This window comes from Pseudorca crassidens, chromosome 1 (genome assembly GCF_039906515.1).
Source record: "Pseudorca crassidens isolate mPseCra1 chromosome 1, mPseCra1.hap1, whole genome shotgun sequence".
Lineage (NCBI taxonomy): Eukaryota > Metazoa > Chordata > Mammalia > Artiodactyla > Delphinidae > Pseudorca > Pseudorca crassidens.
Genome location: NC_090296.1, coordinates 183,696,677 through 183,718,018, shown reverse-complemented (window position 1 = coordinate 183,718,018; position 21,342 = coordinate 183,696,677). Strand labels below are relative to the sequence as shown.

Sequence of the window (21,342 nt, the reverse complement as noted above, 5' to 3'; positions counted from 1 at the left end):
TCTGACTAATTATTATGATCTCTGCTAATTCTTTCTTAATAACACAAGAATTATAAACCTATGTAAACACTATTCCAGGTTTACTTGTTTGCCTATTTCTCAGTGGTATTACAAAGATAAATTAATTAGTCAATGCTTGTAAGACCTTGAAGACAGAAACTATTAGGTTAAGAATCTGGAGTGGGCACATTTATAATCCTAAAAGCCATTTAAAAGGTCATTAATAAAAACTGCCTTTTGTTTTAAGACAGCTTCTTATTTACAGTAATAAGGTTATACTTTTCTGGTTCCCCCAGCCTTGATTTCATCTTTATAAAGTATAGTCTTGATGAAAGCAGCTTGTGGGAAAAATATTAGTAGTAACTACTCTTTTAGGAACTGCTGATCTCTTGAGTTCATGACAGCAAAGGGTCCAGAGAATATGGGCAGTATCCATTTATTTAAGAATAAATTCATGGATTAATCATTAATTTCTATACATATATTTTAACATTCTATTTTTAATCATTCAAATCATTTCATGTTTGCAGGGCACATGTTTGTATCTTGAAGCTGTCACATAGGTGGGATGATGATGGTGATGATGATGATTGACAAAGTGAGATTTGTGTTATTTTTTCCAAAGACAATTTCAAAAGTTAGATGGAGTCAGTTTGTTTATTTATGTCAAATATTAACTTTGAGAGGAAATGAAAATTTTAAGAAAAGATACTTTTTGTTTTATTTACATAGATATTTCTAGTGATACTGGCTTTCATCGAAATACCTGAATAAATTATCTTATTTCCAGTAATATTTATATCCCTAATAAATAAAAATGATTGAATAATCCTTATTAGATAACTTTTTATATATAACTATGAATAAATTTAATTTCTTAATTGGGATGTGACATATTCTTCCATAATGCACAAAACATTCTTGAACCTGAATAAGGTCCACATAAAATTCATTCACCTATAAATGCTTAGAACAGATTATTGCAGTCCTTTGTTAACCACAGACACAAATTTTAAAATCTTCTTTTAGTGGAAATAGATGGAACTTTATTTTTAAATTTTCAAAGATTGTTTTCTAATTTTTGAATGATCTAGCATGGTTTTAGAGTCAGACAGACTTGAAATTACATCCCAGCTTTGGTACTTTGTAGCTGTGTGATTTCGTAAATCATTTAACCTCTTTAAGGCACAGTTTGCTCATCTGTAGTCAATACATTTCTTCAAAGGGTTATTTTAAGGATCAAACGACCAAATGACACCTGGACCTTCATAAGCACTGAGTCAATATTATATTATGTACCTGAAGGCGTCTAGCATAGCAGTAGTTCCTTAAAATTCATTTCCTAAATAAAAATAGCTCCCTGTTTGACTCCTAATAAGTAGATGGAAATGATTTGACAAATGTTGTTTCTAATATCAATGCAGGCATATTCCTTTTCTAATAGAATCATATGACAATTAGACATTATGTTCCTCAGAAACGTTATGATGTTTTCAGTTCTGTTATATTGAAATAATCATAACTACTGTATTTACTGGTGTTAGGAGAATGAAATTAGCATTTAATATATCAGACATTATGCTAAGTATTTTGCCTGCATTTAGCAAGTATGAATGCTAAAATTAGGTAAAAGTATGACAAGAAACAGGATGTTGATATGCACAAAGTATCTTCCCAAAAGATACTAGATAATTACCAAAGGAAAAATAGTAAGTTTACAGTGAAGAAACAAAATCTGGCAGACATCACCTTAAGCAGGTGATCAAAGTTAACATCACCAGTCATACTGACATCACGTACCTCCTGGTGTGATGCATGATGAAGGACAAAATATCATTCCCCTAGTATTCTTGCCAAAAATAGATACCTGTGTTTAATCATGAAGAAGCAGTAGACAAACCCCAAATCAGGATCACTGTACAAAACAGCTGGCAAAGACTCTTCAAAATGTCAAGTTCATGAAAGATAAAGAAAGATGGAGAACCTGTCATAGGCTGGAGGAGACGAGACTAGATTTGACAAATAAATGCAATGTAGGTCCTGGATTGGATTCTGGATAGGAAAAAAGATGGTTTGGGGACAATTCACAAAATGTGAATAAGGCCTGTAGATTCATTAAGAGTATCACACCAACATTAATTTCTTGGTATTGATAATTGTACCATGAGTATGTAAAGTGTTAATATTTGGGGAAGCACGGTGAAAGCTATATGGGAACCCTTTCAATAATTTTTCCAAGTTTATTTATGAGCCTGAAAGTATTCCAAAACAAAACTCTAGAAGGACAAGTAATAAGTTCAAACCACCAGCAGTAGTAGAGCCAGGATTTCAGTCCAATATGCTTGACTCCAGAACTCCTGGGTCTTGACCACGATATCATTCTATCTCCCTTCTTTTACACTGGGTGATCCTTTTCCTACCTATTAACAGACTTTCTATAGCTGTGTTTTTCTACCTGATACTCTTAACATTGTCAGTGACTCATATCTTTGTTCTCAGTAGACATAACTTAATTTTCTTTAAAATTTAATAACAAGGAAAATAGCTAGAAAGCTCCCAGGTGCCTGAGGCAAAAGCCACACACGCAAAAATCTGAGGAAGGTAGAGAGCAGTGTTCTCAGATGAAATGCACCGAATCACAGGGGCTAGTGCCACGCTGGGTGGAGCTGTAGTGAGCGGCACACCACTGAGGTCTGATGGCAACGCGGTGGGTCCCTTCTCACCAGGTAATGGGTACAGCCTGAACTACTCTTTTTTGCACATTTGAGGATCAGATGCTTCCATTTCTTATCCTCCAAGGATAGATCTAAGGGCCTATTCTCTAAACTTACAGAACATTGATTGATTTATTTTTTTACAATTGTCAAAGGTAATGGCCTTTCACGGGTTTATTCACCTATTTAACAAATATTTTCACTTATAAAAGTAACATAAACCGACAGATAGTAGAATGATAGAAATTATGAGTATATATATGTATGTAGATATAGATAGAAAGATTTAAATCAGTAAGTTTCCACAACAAGCAACTACTAAAGAGAGAAAATGTACTATGCAGAGGCATTTCCATGTGGTTGACAGAAGTGCAAGCTTCTTTTGTATACCCTAAAGTAAGATCCTGCTTCTAGGCCATAAAAGAGCTGAGTATATTCCAGAAATAAAATAACTGCAGGGCAGGATGACTTGAAACAGTTTCACCACGTCGGATTTTTACAAAATGCAATTTTAAACAAACTCTCACACTCCCGGGAGGAGTGAACAGGACATGGGTCTTTAATCCAGTGACTGAAAACACCGGAAACCTAATTAAAATATCAAAATGTCCATGGAAAGGGACTAATCAATACGCAAATATACAGGGAAGGCAGTGGCTCCTTTTAGAAATAAAGCCCATCAACTGAATTGATTTTCTGAGTTAGAATTTCTAACAGCTTCAGCACTTTTTTCATAACAGAGCTGAGAACTTAATTAACCCCGCCTATGGAATGACACTCTGCGTGGGACTACGGATAAATTAGAAAACAAAATGTAAACCTTTTGCAGTTACCTGATGCTTGCTCATATGAACTTGAGATGAAGTGAATTATCATCATATCTTTTGAGCCCTCCCATTGCACGGTTCCCAGAAACACCTGGCTTACAGTAGCTTGCCTATACTTGCATGTTTTGAGAATCATTCAAATTAATGTGACTATTTACCATTCAGGCGGAGTGCAGAACATAAGTCTGTTCAGGGGCACAGAAAGTAAAACAGGATTTTATAAAGAAGCCCTGGGAGGGCAGGTAGGGGAAGGGGAGAACCAGACGTCACTTCTGAATTTTTCATGCTGCTCTAGGAACAAGGCAGTGATTCTACCAGGCTTCTCAAACCTGAGTGTGCAGGGCAATCACTTAGGGTTCTTGTTTAAAATAGATCGATTCAGTAGATGTGGGGGGGAAGGGAGCTAAAATTCTGCATTTCTAACAAGCTCCCAGAGCTACTGAGACTGCCCCAGGAATCCCACTTGGAGTGGTCAAGGCTTTATGTCATATAAATGGTCTTTGAAACTCTAAAACAGTGCTGTAAGGAAGCTTTGACGAGCGTGAAATGGGTTAAAAGGATAAATAGACTTGATTCCGGATAACATCATCTCACTTCATCTGTTAGCACTCAACTGACCTGAAATTTTCCATTTAAGGAAGTAAAGGATAGAGGTACCTCCTAGCCCAGCACCTTTAAAGCAATGATTTGCAAAACCTCTTTGCAGCCCCAGTACACCTGAGGGCAATGACACTGGTTACTTCCTTGACCAGGGACTTGGACAGGGCAGGAAAAGTATTCCTATGAGTTCATCCTTGACAGTTTGAAAATGTCCTCCCTTGCCTCGGTTGATTATAATCTGTCCTCCCTTCTTTCCTGTCACTGGAAAATGACTGTTTTAAAGTTAAAATGCTCACATGACGATGGTTAGTATCGATCTTAACAGACATCAATAGAGCTGTAGTAGCCAGGGTTTCAACATTGTACAAATGTTAAATCATTCCATTCTAGTAACAACCTTAGAAAGTAGGTACCATTGTCATTCCCATTTTACAGCTGAGGAAAGTGATTAACAGACAGTAAATAACAGACTTCAAGTCACCCAGCTTATAGTTGGCAAAAGTGGGGACTCACATCCAGGCAGCCTGTTTCTAAGCCCACATGCTTAAACGCTATATCAAGGTGCCCCTCAACTGACACTGAAACAGCAGGTAAAACATTGACCAGCTGAAATTGGTTTTGCTCCCTTCAATCAGGTTGTTGATTAATCAAACCTGGAGTTATTTTACAGAGGCAGCAGTGCGCACGTGCAAGACAGGAACCCAGGCCTCCAGGCTGACCCTGGAACTTAGACTCTTCAGTCTACAGAACTCAAAGAATAGAAATGCTTCCACTGGTGCCCTTTACGAAGTGAGAAGTCCTTCAATAAGGAAAATCCAGCTCCCAGCAGCAGAAGTAACTTGAGACTAGTCAATCAGCTTCCAAGTTTGAAATTCCCCTAACCCCTTAAATTTCACCCCAGACTTGGATCTGAGACAGATTTAAGCTCTGCCTGCCTCCCAGCCATTCAACCTGCAATAAAGCTGTTTCCTTTCTCAAACAAAGGTGTCACAGTATTGGCTTCTATGCACATCAGGCAGGGAGTCCTTGCTTGGTAACAATGTGTTAAGATTTGGAATTCAGTGCTGGCAGAGCTCCTGGGAAGGATGATTAAATCATTCAAAACTTGACTACAGGTTGAAATCAAAATTTAGGCCAGGTCCAATTTTAACTCTTCAACCTCCTCTGCTAACAGCTCCCTTTTATTATTTTTTTTAACTTTTTACTTGGAAATAATTTCAAATTAAAGTTACAAGAATAATCCAAAGAGCCCCCTGCATCATTTATGCAGATTCACCAGCGTTTAACATTCTGCCACAGTTGGCAATTTTTGGATTTTTCAAAAGCTAAGTAAATTGATGCCTCTGAACACAGCTTCCAAGAGCTGCTCCTTTATCCAGCCTACCCATATCTACAGTTTGCTCTGCAGGGCTCAGGGCTCAGGTGCCTAAACTCAGCCTATTTATCAGGAGCAAAACTTACTTCGCATTTCTTCTCAGAGAGTGGCTGCATAACAAGAAATTCCTGGCAATGTATCATTAATTGAGAGTGGCTAAAAGTGTTCTACTTCTGGTCCCACTGGAGTGGAACAGAGCACCTTCAGTGAAAAAAGGATGAGACACCTACTTTCTGGGGCTGCACAGAAGTTCTGATGGGAAGGCAATTTATAAACAAACCATGTGAGACCTTCACTATTTTGCCTAGAGTAATCATCCACCACCTAAGTCACAGGCTGTAATTTAGTAAGAAGAAACAGACAAAAAAAAAGATATTGAAAATAGGTATAAAATATATTTTTAAAAGATACTAAAATGCTAGCTTGTTCAAGAAATCTCAATTCCAAAATGTCTTAAGTCTTTCATCTTCTACAATTTAAGATTTTTCACAAGAATTACACCTACTTGCTTTTAGTTATATTTACTCTTAAGGAACATTATAGTCCATCTATATTTTGCTAATTTTTCTGTGCTACGAAGCATTTTCCTTGCAAAAGAGTCCTGTGAAAGCTTTATCATTTAATAACTTCAGGATGAGAATATGTTTTACACTCATGTTATCTAAAATTAACCCTTGTTAAGTCTTCATGGGGTCCTAGAGATATCTCGGAAAGGATGATTAAAAACAGGTCTGAGGCTTCCCTGGTGGCGCAGTGGTTGAGAGTCCGCCTGCCAATGCAGGGGACACGGGTTCGTGCCCCCGTCCGGGAAGATCCCACATGCCGCGGAGCGGCTGGGCCCGTGAGCCATGGCTGCTGAGCCTGCGTGTCTGGAGCCTGTGCTACGCAATGGGCGAGGCCACAACAGTGAGAGGCCCGCGTACCGCAAAAACAAACAAACAAACAAAAAACAGGTCTGAGAAGAGAATCTAGGATGAAAGACAAGAGTAAATGGATTTATTCATTCCACCTGAGATATGGCTGCCTGGCTTCAGGGTCCCTTTTTAGCAGCTGTTACAATTATAAAAGATTAATGTGAAACCTTCCAAGAGGGTTTCACAGAAACCTTAAGTATTCATCTCACTTGTGACTTTAAAAAGATGAGTAGAGGACTTCCCTGGTGGTGCAGTGGTTAAGAATCCGCCTGCCAATGCAGGGGACACGGGTTCGATATCTGGTCCAGGAAGATCCCACATGTCGCAGGGCAACTAAGCCTGTGCACCACAACTACTGAAGCCCCTGCGCTTAGAGCCCGTGCTCTGCAACAACAGAAGCCACGGCAATGAGAAGCCCGTGCGTACGGCAACGAAGAATAGCTGCTCGCCGCAACTAGGGAAAGCCTGTGCACAGCAACGAAGACCCAATGCAGCCAAAAAAAAAAAAAAACCGAGTAGATATTTATCTATCTAGGATTTTTTTACAGCCATCATTGGTAACAGAGAATGTATGATTACTTCCTATGACTCTAACTTTATATAAAGAATGGTGCCTGTCCTCTACTAAAGATACAGTATTGGAGAAATGAGATTAAATTGAACTGAAATATGATGAATTCAAGTATGATTTTTAAAAAGAAGGTATGTTCTTGCTTTGGAAAACTAAGGTTTGTAATCTGCATAAAAATTGAACACTGTACTTCACAAGGCCACTATCTTGAAGAATTTCCAAAGTCCCTTACATGTCTAAAATATTAGATGGGGATGTTCAACCTGTGTCATTAATGCCATCGGTGGAAGAGGGACTACATCCTTACTTGTCCACTTGGAGGGAAGTGGACCAGCTTACATGCCTGGCATGCAGAGGAGCTCGGTTACTCTGAGCTCATACTGATTTTATGGAATGGAACAAAAGAAGGCCTTTCTTTTCCATAAAAGGCCCTCAAATAATACTTTCTTCACGACAGATATTCTCAAAGTTGATAAATGATTTCAGTATGATAATAATAGTAAAATGATTAATTAAACCAAAATTAAGGTAGGCACATGCAGACACAACTCATCCCAGTCTGTTATTAAACTAGAGGGAAATCCTGTATATGAAGACAAGTGAGGCCAGGTTGATGAACTGTGTATGTCTTACTTGAAATGAAACAACTCACAAGACAGAATGCAGCAAGTTTATTCAACCAGTCAAAAATAAAAATAAATAAAAGCAACTTATTGTTAGACACTGCAAACAGGACTCAGGCAAAAATATGTGGTCTAGATAATAGCCTAATAGAGATAGCAAATTAAATTGCCTTTTGAGTTAATCGTTTAGAAAAATAAGCACTTATCAACAGATTTTCTGATGCGCGGAAAAAATGAAATGGTGCAATATGAGAAGACAGTTGACTAAAGTCACCACAGGCATCCAGATATAGCTCTCCCAACACCAACATTATGGAAATGTAAGAGCAATGGAAATGCTAGTCAAAATGATGCTATTTTCCTTGGAAAAAAGAAAATAACTCCAGAAAGCCTAATTTTTGTTTAATGAAGTTTTCTGTATCTATTTGAGTAGTCTGAGGATCCCCACAGACAACAGTCCAATTTTTAAATTTTAAAACAGTCCACCATCAAAAACTATACCAGTTTCATCAAAAACCTTACCTGCTCTATGACGGAGACATAGGAGAGCAGCACTTCATTTTGCTAGTGTTTCTTATATAAAAAATCAATCTTCTTACTAACATATAGAAAGATAATTTAAAAAAAAATTTTTTTTTTAAAGTCAGGGTATGTTTGTCTGGCAAAAAGCAGACTGGCAATTTCTTGGCAGAAAATTATATAGAGATATTATATAGATATATAGATATATATCTGTAGAAAGAGACTCTTAGAGATTACTTAGGAATTAACTTACTTGGGGGTTACTATTTTTTATTAGGACTCTCAAAAAACAATGCCTTACTACCTCATTGTTATTTTCAGCATCCTTTCATATCTCATTTTTATTCTTTTTTTTTATTTAAAATTTATTTATTTTTGGCTGCTTTCGGTCTTCGTTGTTGTGTGCGGGCTTTCTCTATTTGCGGTGAGCGGGGGCTACTCTTTTTTTTTTAATAAACGTATGTATTTATTTATTTTTGGCTGTGTTGGTTCTTCGTTGCTGCACGCGGGCTTTCTCTGGTTGTGGCGAGCGGGGGCTACTCTTCGTTGTGGTGTGTGGCCCTCTCACTGCGGTGGCTTCTCTTGTTGCGGGCTCTAGGCGCACAGGCTTCAATAGTTGTGGCACGTGGGCTCAGTAGTTGTGGCTCGTGGGCTCTAGAGCACAGGCTCAGTAGTTGTGGCGCACGGGCTTAGTTGCTCCGCGGAATGTGGGATCTTCCCAGACCAGGGCTCGAACCCATGTCCCCTGCATTGGCAGGTGGATTCTTAACCACTGTGCCACCAGGGAAGCCCGAGGGCTACTCTTTGTTGTGCTGCGTGGGCTTCTCATTGAGGTGGCTTCTCTTGTTGTGGAGCACGGGCTCTAGGCGTGCGGGCTTCAGTAGTTGTGGTGCATGGGCTCAGTAGTTGTGGTGCACAGGCTTAGTTGCTCCGCAGCATGTGGGATCTTCCCAGACCAGGGCTCAAACCTGTGTCCCTGCATTGGCAGGCGGACCAGGGAAGCCCCATTTTTATTCTTGAAGTAGCACTGGAAGGTTGTCAAGGCAGGCATTTCCCCCTTCATTCCAGGTTATAAAATTGAGGTCCAAGAGGCCAGAATCTGAGAAAATGAGTTTTGGAGCCAAGGTCTCACAACTTCTATAACCCCAGACTCCTTCTACTGGGACAGAGGTACTTCTCCAGAAGTTGTGAATAAGAATTTCATAAACTGTGGTTTCAAAAGATAAAATAATTCTAATTTGTCTGGTTGTTGAATCAAACTGTGTGTCCAGCAATAAACTAAAATATATGGATCTAACAGTACATAAGAAAATCTCAAAATTGTGGCATTTGAAGGTCCTCATAGAAGGAAAAATAAGTCTGGACTGGTTCCTAGGTTTGTAGTTAGAAACTTCTAGATCTGCAACCTGATAACTGAGGACTTTGAATAAGGAACAAAAAAACCCAAATAAGTACCAGTATTTGAATGTAAGGGGCTTGGCTCTTTGCTTGTCATATGATAGGGAATCATACAAAATTTTCACTTTTCTTTATCTATGAAGACATGCTCCTTCCTTTAATGTGTCCAACTGTAAAACTAGGTTTTAACATCTGTTTTTACTGCAAATATGATTTAAGAAATGTTATTTAAACTAAAAAGAACACTGGAAAGATTTAAACAAAAAGGACAACGGGGAGATCTGAAGGAACATGTAATCAAATTACCATATACGTGTGTGTGTGTGTGTGTGTGTGTGTGTGTGTGTGTGTATAATATAAATACTAATCATTTTACTTTACATTATAAAAGGAAAGAGAAATCAGTGTGTTTCGGCATGTGAAAAATGTGAATTAAATGACTAAGTTTTTTTTTTGTTTTTTTTTTTTTTGAGGTACGCGGGCCTCTCACTGTTGTGGCCTCTCCCGTTGCAGAGCACAGGCTCCGGACGCACAGGCTCAGCGGCCATGGCTCACGGGCCCAGCCGCTCCGTGCCATGTGGGATCTTCCCGGACCAGGGCATGAACCTGTGTCGCCTGCATCGGCAGGCGGACTCCCAACCACTGCGCCACCAGGGAAGCCCTAAATGACTAAGTTTTGCTCTGCTCTCACAGTATTATTATTGTGGATGGGAGAAAAGGGAAAACTCTTACTCTATTTCCACATTCCTCCTTTTCTAGAAAATTAATCTAAGATTCCAAAATACTGTTTGGACCACATTTACAAATGAAGGTGGTGAAGGGGAAAATATTTCTTTAAAAAATTATGTTTCCAGGTCAGACACTCCCATATCTTCCTCTGACCCATTCAGCTGGGAAAGGGGAGGGAAACTATATCTTCAGGAAATCCAATCTTCAGCTTTCTCACTTCCTTTCCTGTTTGCCCCGGTCTGGGTTAGTTAACGGACTGCCCCCTGAGTCTTATCCTAGGCTATATCTTTCTATTCTCTTTTCTGTCTAATTTGTTGACAGAAAGGATGCCCTTGGGTATGCAAATTACATCAGTTGGTGGTAAGATTTAAGAAACCCCCCTCTTCCCTTCGGGCTTAAAGTTAAATCCTGTTTCCAGCCAAACTACCAGAGAGCTTTGCATCAAGGATTTTGATGATTATGATTTCAGGGAACCTAATCAGTGAAGTGAATCATTGTTTCCCATTTGCCATTATCCCTTGTGGTTAAGTCTCTCAGTAGTTATCACAGGGGGGAGGGTAGCTGTGGCTGGGTGCCTATGCTGTGTGTGTGGAGAGGGCCAGGAGGAAGAGGGTGTATGTGGGCATCGTTGAGGCCCTGGCCATAACAATACCTTAACACTACAATTCTGTCATCACCTCTAAAACCTGGTTCTACCCCAAGGGTGGCATAATAGAAATGGAGCCAAGAGAACAAGGCAGGATTGGAAAGGTGGGGAGGCCAATGGAAGAAATAGTAAAAAACGGATCACTCTCTACAATTTGGAAATCTTCAAACTAATATTCAACAATCATACTTATGAAAGAAGGTACAAAATTTTTATAAAATATTCTACTAAGTAAATTTATAAGTTCCAAGGTATAAAACTCCTTAAATGAAGGAGTCCAAGTGGCAAATTTTTCCAAAAATAAGTAACTAAGTAATATTATCAATTCTATTGTTGTAAATGGAAATTGTGTACCTGTGAGCGCTTGTGTGTGTGTGTGTGTGTGTATGTATGTTCTGTTGGTGGTGATAGAGAAAGTGGGTACAGGACCAATTTCTAACACTAAGAAATACTTGACAATGGCTTAGATTCTCATGGAAAACCAGTGCAGAGTAGCTAAAATAAAGGTTTCTATCAGTGATATATATTTAAAAATCAATGCATGGAGCACCAGATAAGTTACAAGCTCAAGCTCAAGCTCAAGCCTTTCCATTTGTTTTAAGCCAAACTTTGGTGTTGAAAGCAACAAACAATGTCACTCTCAGAAGCCCAATTACAAAAAAATGGATCTTTATATCATCATAATATTTCTTGAGACTATCAGAGAGCTGTTACAAGGCAGCCAAGCAAACCCTTTTCCAAAGAGAAACCAACCTTCTTTGAGGAAAGGCAGGACACATGAACTGCCTCCCCTTTGGGAGAGCACAAGAGCGAGTGTAAGAAGAAATCAGCTAATATTTTAACTGATGAACTTCTTTCTCTGCTTACAGATATCACCCACAGTGGCCGACACGAGAACTGGGCCACTTCATGGAATCTCAATGTGGATACTCAAACGTTCAAACTCTTACAAAGTATATTTTACACTATTAGGGACGGCAATATAGTGGGAAAATTGTCAAATGCAATATATTCCTGAAAAAACATGGTCCTAATCTAATCTTTCTCATTTTCTCTTCTTTTGAAGATCTGTTCTAAGCCAGACAGTGAATCATTTCTGAATCTGTCATCTTCTCTGAGACTGCTTGAATATGGAAAAGGAAAGGGATGATGGAATTCATCAAGGGGAGGCGGCTGCTTCGTTTGCTTCTCAGCCTCAATGAATCATCATGGTGAATTATAATTCATTTCCATTTTAATTGTTAGAAGTCAATCTCCTGACACAGGAACATCTACATAGATACAATGAAGGCTATTGGCCAAAATTTTTGATATTTTACATTTATCAAATCAATGCCTCTTTAAATCAGATTGGCCATTACTCTATTAGTTCTATCTTTGTATCAATAGTGGCAATAGCCCTTGAAATGTTCAAGTTATTTTGTTTTCTCTTTATGTCATGATAAACTGAACAAGACATGGCTTCACTGATAGTAAGATCACCACTATAATCCACGGCAACAAAACCAAATAACTTTTAAAATGTTAAATCAGGCATCATCTTGATAAAGTGATTATCAAAGAACATTCTGTGAACCAAGTGTGATAACTTTTACACATGCATTTTGAATGGGGAATTGACTGCCAAGGTTAACACCTGAGTCACAGAACTTACTAGCAGGAGACGCTTAGGCTGATTTTTCCAAGATTAAGTTCTCTTATCTTCAATACCTAGGTGGTTATAATATTTAAATCATAGAATTGTTGTGAAGATTGAAAAAGCTAATCCATGAAAGCATTCAACCTGACACACAGAACACGGTATCAGTGACCATGTAAGCTAAGTGAGGTTTGTATTCATATCTCCTGTCATCCCCCCTATATAGATTCAGAAACTGTGCCTCAGAATAGTTAATTGTTTGTTTAAGGAACCACCACTGGTAAATGATTTAAGCTCAGACTTAAAATATGTTTGCAGTCTTCTAGATTTAATTATTTTCTTTTATATTAAATTTCTTCACATAATTATTTTCTTTTATATGAAATTTCTTCACATAAATCCATAATTTGGTCTACATGTGTTATCTGAATTGTGAATGTTTCTGGTTAAATCTTTTTCAGACCAAGGGTAATAAACTCATGTAAAATGGAAGATAGCAAATTAATGTAATTTTTAAAAAATGTTCTCTAAATGCATGGATTACATGCATGTTCTCTAATTAAATGAAAACTGAAAGTCATCCAAGGTAAACCACAACTTTAAATTGAATATGCAACTCATCATACTTACTGGAGAAATTAATGGTTAATTAATTAATTAATGGTTAAATTAATGGTGGCTTCTCAAAGTAATTCTTTATCATTTTCTATAACATCTTACATGAATTATTAATCTAAACTGCAATTGCAGAACTAATATACTTGAAAAGTGATCACAACAATGTTAATATGTCAATTAAAGCAAATTTTTTTTTTACAGAAGAAGAAAAAGAAACTCAAAATGTCAAAGCACTTACTGCAGCTTGTCGATGAGTATTGGACAGTATTCCATGAATCTTCACTTTGTCCTTTTCCATTTGGTCTATGTTCACCCACAAATCCCGGCTGGCAGAATCAGATGGACCATATATCCGAGATATATAGTAATTATGATCTGTGTCCTCCTATAATAATAAAGAATAATGCACATCAAGGACACGGACAGTACAGATGGACCTTGAGGGTATTGTGCTAAGTGAAATAAGTCAGAGAAAGATAAATACCGAGTGACATCCCTTATATGTGGAATCTAAAAAAGCCAAACTCATGGAAACAAATTAGAATGGTGGTGACCAGGGGCTGGAAGGGGGTGAAATGGGGAGATGTTGGTCAAAAGGTATACACTTCCAGTTATAAGACAATTAAGTTCTGGGGAATCTTATAGATCTTAAATGTTCTCACCACAAAAATGAAATGATAATAATGTGACGTGATGGAGATGTTAACTGATGCTATGGTGGCTAGCTTTTACAGTATATAAGTGTATCAAATCAACGTGTTGTACTCCTTAAACTTACACAATGTTACATATCAATTATATCTCAATAAAGGTAGGGAAAAAAGAGAAGCATTAATTTTTTTCAGTGACTACTCAGTATTAGCAAAATTTGTCTAAAGCATTCTAATTTCTATTTTAGAAGGTAAAAAAGTATATTTTACTTTTGACTATGGTTTCTTGAAATTTCTCCATTTTATCAGTTTATTTTGCTTTTTCCCTAGAGTTGTGTAAATATTCTTTTTTTACCCTAAAAATGAGAGTGTGTCAGAACTGTGGCAAGCAAAGATAGAAGTAATCATACATGATTCTTGTTATAAGCTTTGTGTTGATACTGACTGCCATTTAAAATAATACCTCTAAGATGAATCTACTTGTAGCATTTTTTTTCTTTTTCAGGTGAATTCAGAGTGCAACATTTAATGGATGTTTTTTCACATCAGTTACATTTTTGTAATACCTTTATTGTCCTAGGATCAAAAAATGTTTTTTCTTCCTTCTCACCCCCTTTTTACGAGAAGTATTTAAATCATTATATATCAAACTTATATAATTTAGAGTTACACAGTTTCATTAAAAAGAAGAAAAAAGCCCTCAAAAGTAAAAAAAGAACAAAGGTGTTCCTAAAATTCATAAAAGAACAAACAAACAAAAATGATTCTATTGAAATTAGAAGTGTTAGTATTCTTCAAAATAGCCAAATGAGTTAAATAACCTCTAAGGAAAGTGAATTAGATTTTAAAAATATACAAGTAATAAGCCTCTTTAAAATAAACTGTTATATTGACAAAACTTAAAGGCAAATGAACAATCTGTGTACAATAGTCTTTTCTAAAACAGTAATGTTAGGGCTCTCTCTGATTGCTGCTGCCCAAACAAAAAATGTCACTTTTGGAACTAGTATTTTCTGAAAGCCTGAACTGTAATTACTATTGAGTGACAACAAATTCAAACTTCTCCTTTTAAACTAGGGTTATATTAGGCGTTGCTTTCATTTAATGGTCCTAGAAATTGAGATAATACATCTTTCTCCCATAACTTGGGTTGTTAAATTCTACTTTTATTTAAATTCTCATTATTGATATCAACACGGTACCTGTCACAAAACCTTTATTTTTCAGGTTTCTCACTCAATGAAGAGATTTAAATGTTTTAAAAAGCAATTTTGCTGAGGAACACCTAGAAAAATCACATGATTCTTGACTAATTTGAATCACAATTAGTTTTTTTTGTTGTTTATCATGAAATGTAAATGTGCTTATCAGTTTGAGAAGTCACTAAACAGAATGCATTTAAAAATATTCAGGTATATGTAAGATTAATGTTTAGTGAATAGAGGGTCTATGATTTGAATAATAAATTTTTGGATGGAATTTCATCTAATGCATTTATTACTTAAGTGCTAATTAAATAAAATATAACTATCCTTGAAATCCAGTCAAAATAAGAATACCATGTACCTTTTCACAAGTCATCATATATATATATATATATATATATATATATATATATATATATATACACACACACACATACACATAAGACTACATGAAGGAAAGGAATATTCTAAGCAATATTCTAAATAGATTTTGCTTCATGACTAAAAGAAAAAATATGACCCCAAATGTACATCTTGAGAAAAGATGTTGATTAAATGTTAACAGTAAATTTAAAAAAAAATAAAAATCCTGTATCTCCAATTAAACTCTAGGTATCATGTACAAATTACAAGTATACCCACAATGAAAGATAAGAAAGTTCTGCAGAGAAAAAAGAAAAAAGGAGATACAAAAAAAGGAGTAGGAATAAGATTCTATGAAACTCAAGAGAGCTTCTATCCTAATGATTTTCCAGCCCTCCCTTCCAGAACGTGACGACACTGATTGCTTGGGTTCTAGGAGAGTAACAAGCATTGTGGTTGTGCCTTCAACTCCTTCTCATTGTCTGGTGCTTCTCCATTGGAAGCTTTCAGTGGTAAGTACCCTCCTTGACACTGGGCACAAGCCATTCTACAGGTGTCACTCCACTGGCAACAATGGTTGGTGGGCATGATGAGCACATAACCTAAGAAGGACCAAATAGTGAGACATCTTGGAGATTAGGTAGAGAGGAGATAATTTCCCTGATTCTGATTGCTGAGATGTGTAAATATGAGGCTTGGAACTACTGCCACCATTTTCTACCAAGAGGGAATCCTGCCTGAAGATAAAGCAAACATAGATAAGGACAGAACCATAAGCAATGCAAAGAAAAAGCCAGATCCCTGACCAAGTATATCTAAGTGCACCAACTCCTGGGCTTGTTCAGCCACTTAGATGAACCATTAAATCTCTTCTATTGTTAAAACACCTTGAGTTGAGTTATTATCAACCAAAAGAACCCTAACTGACAAACAAGTTTCCTTAACTTTCACGAAAAGAGACTTCAGCAATGTTGAATAAGACAACCTTATCTGCAGATTTATAGATCTAGATAACAAACATCTCCCATTCGCATCTGGTAGTCTAGCAAATCACACAGAAGGAATGAAAACTTGTATTTAACCTGCCAGAAATCATCAAGTCTGAATAACAAACAACAACGATTCATTTGATTTTTCAGTGAATGGTACAAAAGGGTGGCTTTGAAGAAAATATTCAATGAGTTTAAATTAAAAATTTAGTCTTTTTCCCTATTGCTAGTATTTTTATAAAGAGTTCAGCAATACTGAGGTCAGAGATATAATCTTTAGATGAATTATGTAATAGATTTTATGATGCTGCCAAATTCTTATACAATTGCCAGATAGATATTTTCTTTAATATCACAAACTTTCAGTATAGAGCTCAGTATAATTGTTGCAATCAACATATCTAAAATGACTTTGGTATTTCCCTTAACCCCTAAATCCCTGTAATTAATCAAGACACAGTCTTGAAGTTAACATAAAGAATAAGAGTATTGTTATGCTAAACAATGGATTCGCTGCAAAAATATACATTTTTTATCAGTAATTACAATTATTGATATGGCTATGTGAACATACACCTTCATTTTCACTTAAATCAGAGCTTCTCAAAACAACATAAAATCTTTGAAAATACTGACAGTTAAAGCTTTTTGACTTCTTGGTGTTTGACTTCTATAGTCCAAGCTTGCCAAGTTGTCATGGCAACTTTTATTCAAAGAGGAAGACAATTTATTGTTTACCTAGGAATTTAAAGACAAAAGTTGTTAAATTCCTGGGAGAGGTGTTTGGCTCAGTTATTCAGGAAAGCCATAAAATAGATGTCTCAAAAATATGACATCTTAGCACTACTAAATTATTCAAACCATATCTTGTCCTTTACAGGAGTAATGGTTCTTAAAGCTTTGCCAAAAGCCACTTCAGGCATAAAGATTTTCCTATTCTGCTCAGAAGCAAACTCTTCTTTCTTTTTTTTTTCTTGCAAACTATTTATAACATCATAAAAAATAAAACAAAACACTGTGATATGCCTACTTGCCAATTCATTTAGGAAACCAACTGTTACTGAAAGTAGATGGCACAATAGGTAGCTATAAATCCCATAAATCCATGCTTTTCAAACATGTCTGGAAATGTACAGCTGTGAACAGAGGACATACACCAAAAACACAGAGAAAAAGTCTTTGTAACTGTAGCCTAACCATTCTGCAACGATCAGTTTACACAATTTCTAACCCAAAGGTTGTCTTCTCTTCTATCATGGGTGTTAAGTTGATTTTATGTTGAATAATTCTTATGGATGCCTCACATTGCCTATGTAGTAATAGCATTTGAACTCTAAATTCATTTCATTAAGAATTTTTTTTAAAAAATCAAGAATATATTGTATGAACATCACTGTGCTAGTCATTTGAAATATATGGATATATAAAACATAGTCAAAGTTCTCAGGTAAAGTTATTTAGCATTTAATCAATCAGTTACCTTTCAAAGATAGTTTTATAATAAATAAAGAAATATTATAATTTGAATGGTTCTTGCCAGGTATTAATATATGTAATATAATGTAATGTAACCAAATATGTTACATTCTTATATAAATGATTTCACAAGGGCCATACAGTACAATTAAAGGTAAAGCTATTTAAAAATATTACTTATATATATAAAACTACTCAAAAACAAAGAGTTAAAAAATAGTGATCTAAAAAAATCATGTTGATATAAGAAACCAAAGGACATGATCAAATAACAAAAGGAGAAAAAGTGAGCTGGCAATACTTTTGTCAACTGCATTAGAAGGAGGTGACCTACAGGGAATGTGGAAGATAGGTCATATGAGTGTCTCTGTTAATAAAAAGCCAATGAGAGTATTTAGCTTTCTTTCACTGGGTTACCGAAAAATGAAATTCGACCAACATATTTAAGCACATTTGAAAAGCATATGAACAGAATATAAAGGATTATTAAATTAGTCCCACACAATTTCAGCACGATAGGAGCAATTACATATTATCTTCAAATAGCCTTCAATATACATCAGCAAGTACTACAGCAATACCCTCTTCAGACACTCAGAACAATTACATGGGATACAATTAAATTTACTGTTATGGTATCAGAAGAATTAAAATCAATTCCTCTGTCTCCTATTGATTATATCAGATTACTGCACCAATTCTCATTATGCATATCTTTTACGTATCTTCAGTTTCTCACAGATGCCTCTGCTATTTCTTTAAGGATTTTTACCTACTTGATCTATTTGCAGCATGGTCTATCCCCCGAGCAATATCTTGTCCATGACTCTTTGGTAGGTATTATTTATTTTTTTATTTTATTTTTTTTGTGGTACACGGGCCTCTCACTGTTGTGGCCTCTCCCGTTGCAGAGCACACGCTCCGGACGTGCAGGCTCAGCGGCCATGCCTCACGGGCCTAGCCGCTCCACGGCATGTGGGATCTTCCCGGACCGGGGAACGAACCCATGTCCCCTGCATCGGCAGGCGGACTCTCAACCACTGCGCCACCAGGGAAGCCCGGTATTATTTATTTTATCAGTTCTTCACAAGAATTTAGTTAAGTGACACCCAAGAATGTAGGATTAACTGGTGTGTGTGTGTGAGTGTGTGGGTGAATTTATCATGAGGTCAGATTACTATGTGACATATAAAATATGGGATTCCAGCAATATTTCCATCATAAAACAGTTTTCATTTTCCCAGTAACTCTTAGATGAGATCATCTCTCATGCTATGCAGAGAGAGGTAAATTGTATGGCCAAGGAAGCATAACACATTTATCTTTCAAAATAATGACAAAATCAAAGCTCTATAATTCAATTAAGTGATTGCCTACATCTCCAGGCATTTTGGAATGTGTTGGTATGTGTTTGTGTTGATTCATTTATTAAATGAAACAAATAGTATTTTCTACCTGGATATATTTTATCCAGTATACTTTAATTTGCTCCTGGTAGAAACTTTTAACCTTTTCAAGAATAAACCTGCGAGAGTATTTCCAGTTTTACAGTGGTGAAAAAGCACAGGCCAGAGAGAGAATCTGGGCAGTTTTGAGTGAATTAACATCTCAATTTATCTTTTACAAGTACAAGCAAGTGATGGCCAATCATACAGTGGTTGCTAAAGAGGTGCACTGCCAACTTACAAGGGATCTCTGAAGGCTCCAAAAACCTAGGGAAAAAATGCATGCATGAAAAAGTTTAAAAATATGTATGAAATTTCTATTAAAAAGCTCAAAATTAGCATTACAATAACATAGCTCAAAGGATATTTGGGTTGAAGTACAGCTTCTGCCTCTAAATAGTCACTGTAAATTTTGGACTTTATATAAGGAATTCAACTAGGTGTCTCTTAAAATTCCTTTCAGCTAAGGTTCTGAGATTCTAAAGCCACAGGCGAATGGGAAGAAACTGCTAGGGGTGAGTGAGTCAGAAGACTTTGCATTATTTAAGTTATACCCACCAAAAGAAATATAAGTGTGCAGTTTGAAGAACCAACACAGGTAGCTAGTTATAGTAACTGTATAGCATAGTACCATTTCAATAGGTACTTAATCATCCTTGTTGGTAAGTTGTAGATTGGCCCCAAGACTGGAGGCAAATTAACACACTTGTTGCAGGGAGTGTACGAATCCCTGGGAACACTATGCGTTATCTGTGCAAATTAAAAAAATCACAGGTCTTGTATTTGTGTGCATTATTTTTCAAATGCACGATATATTGTGATGCATAAAATGTGTGATCATTTTACAGTTACTGAATTTCTCTATAATTCTTGGTGTATTTTTCCAATCAACTAGAAAGAAACAACAATGGTATGAGGGACCACAAAACATTCTGATAATCAGAAAAGACAATCATAATTTATATGGACATTTCTATTTTAGATGTAGCATTCATGATGGGGCAGGAACTTGGACACTATAAACATACTGTCTTAGTCTGCTCAGGCTGCCATAACAAAAGACCTGAGACTGAGTGGCTTAAAAAACAAAAATTTATTTCTCACAGTTTTGGAATCTGGGAAGCCTAAGATCAAGGTTCTGGTAGATTTGGTTTTTGTGAAAGCTCTCTTCCTGGCTTGTAGATGGTTGCCTTCTCACTATGTCCTCAAAGGGCCAAGAGAAAGTTCTTTAGTGTCTTCCCATCCTCTTATAAGGATACCAATCCCATAGGGCCCCACCCTTACAACCTCATTAAATCTTAATTACCTCCTAAAGGCCCCATCTCCAAATATAACCACATGGGGGTTAGGGCTTCAACATATGGATTTAGGGAAGACAGAATTCAGTCCATAGCACATACAGATAGTTCCTTTATTAAGTTTGGATTTGTAAGAAGCCCTAGATTTATTGCCTTTGAAAATACATGTCATTCTCTAGTGCTAATCAAAATTGCCATTCAAGCTTTCTAATATAGGAGGGCTTTTTGAAAATCCATACAGTTCTCTATCTTGGCCTATCTCTTAGAAAAAAAATTGAGATATTTATAATTTTACAAGAATTATGGAAAATTTTACTCTGGAGCAACTTCTAAAAATTATAACTCAATTGACAATTTTCACACAACCAACATTTGTGGAAAAGTTGGGTAATTTCCCTCTATGAACTGGTCAATCTCATTTCAAAGGTAACTGTTACTGTTCCCACAAACACCGGGCTTGACACAGCCACCCCTTCCATTTCGTCCTCCCCATCACACGCCACACCAGCCCTACTAGCTCTCCTGGTGTCCCACAAGTACGCTATGTGCCGACACCATACTGTTCACCTGCTCTTTTGTGCACCTGGAATGATCCTCCCCTATTCTGTCATGCTTTATTTCTTAGCCTGCTTTAATTTCCTTTGTAACTTTTATCATTGACTTTAAAAAAAATTATTGCCTCCCCCTGCTCCCCGTTTAAAATATCTCTCCCTCTATTGGGTTCACTGCTGTATTCTAGA

General features: G+C 36.6%; 1 protein-coding gene across 3 annotated transcripts in view; it reads right to left on the bottom strand.

The window, feature by feature from the left end:
* The window catches only part of PLXDC2 (plexin domain containing 2), a 410,586-nt gene that overhangs the window by 203,265 nt on the left and 185,979 nt on the right, over nt 1-21,342 (bottom strand). For all 3 annotated transcript variants that reach the window (XM_067702751.1, XM_067702757.1, XM_067702766.1), the window contains exon 3: nt 13,415-13,561. In XM_067702751.1, the coding sequence (XP_067558852.1) occupies nt 13,415-13,561 (147 nt within the window). The remainder of the gene's footprint in view (nt 1-13,414; nt 13,562-21,342) is intronic.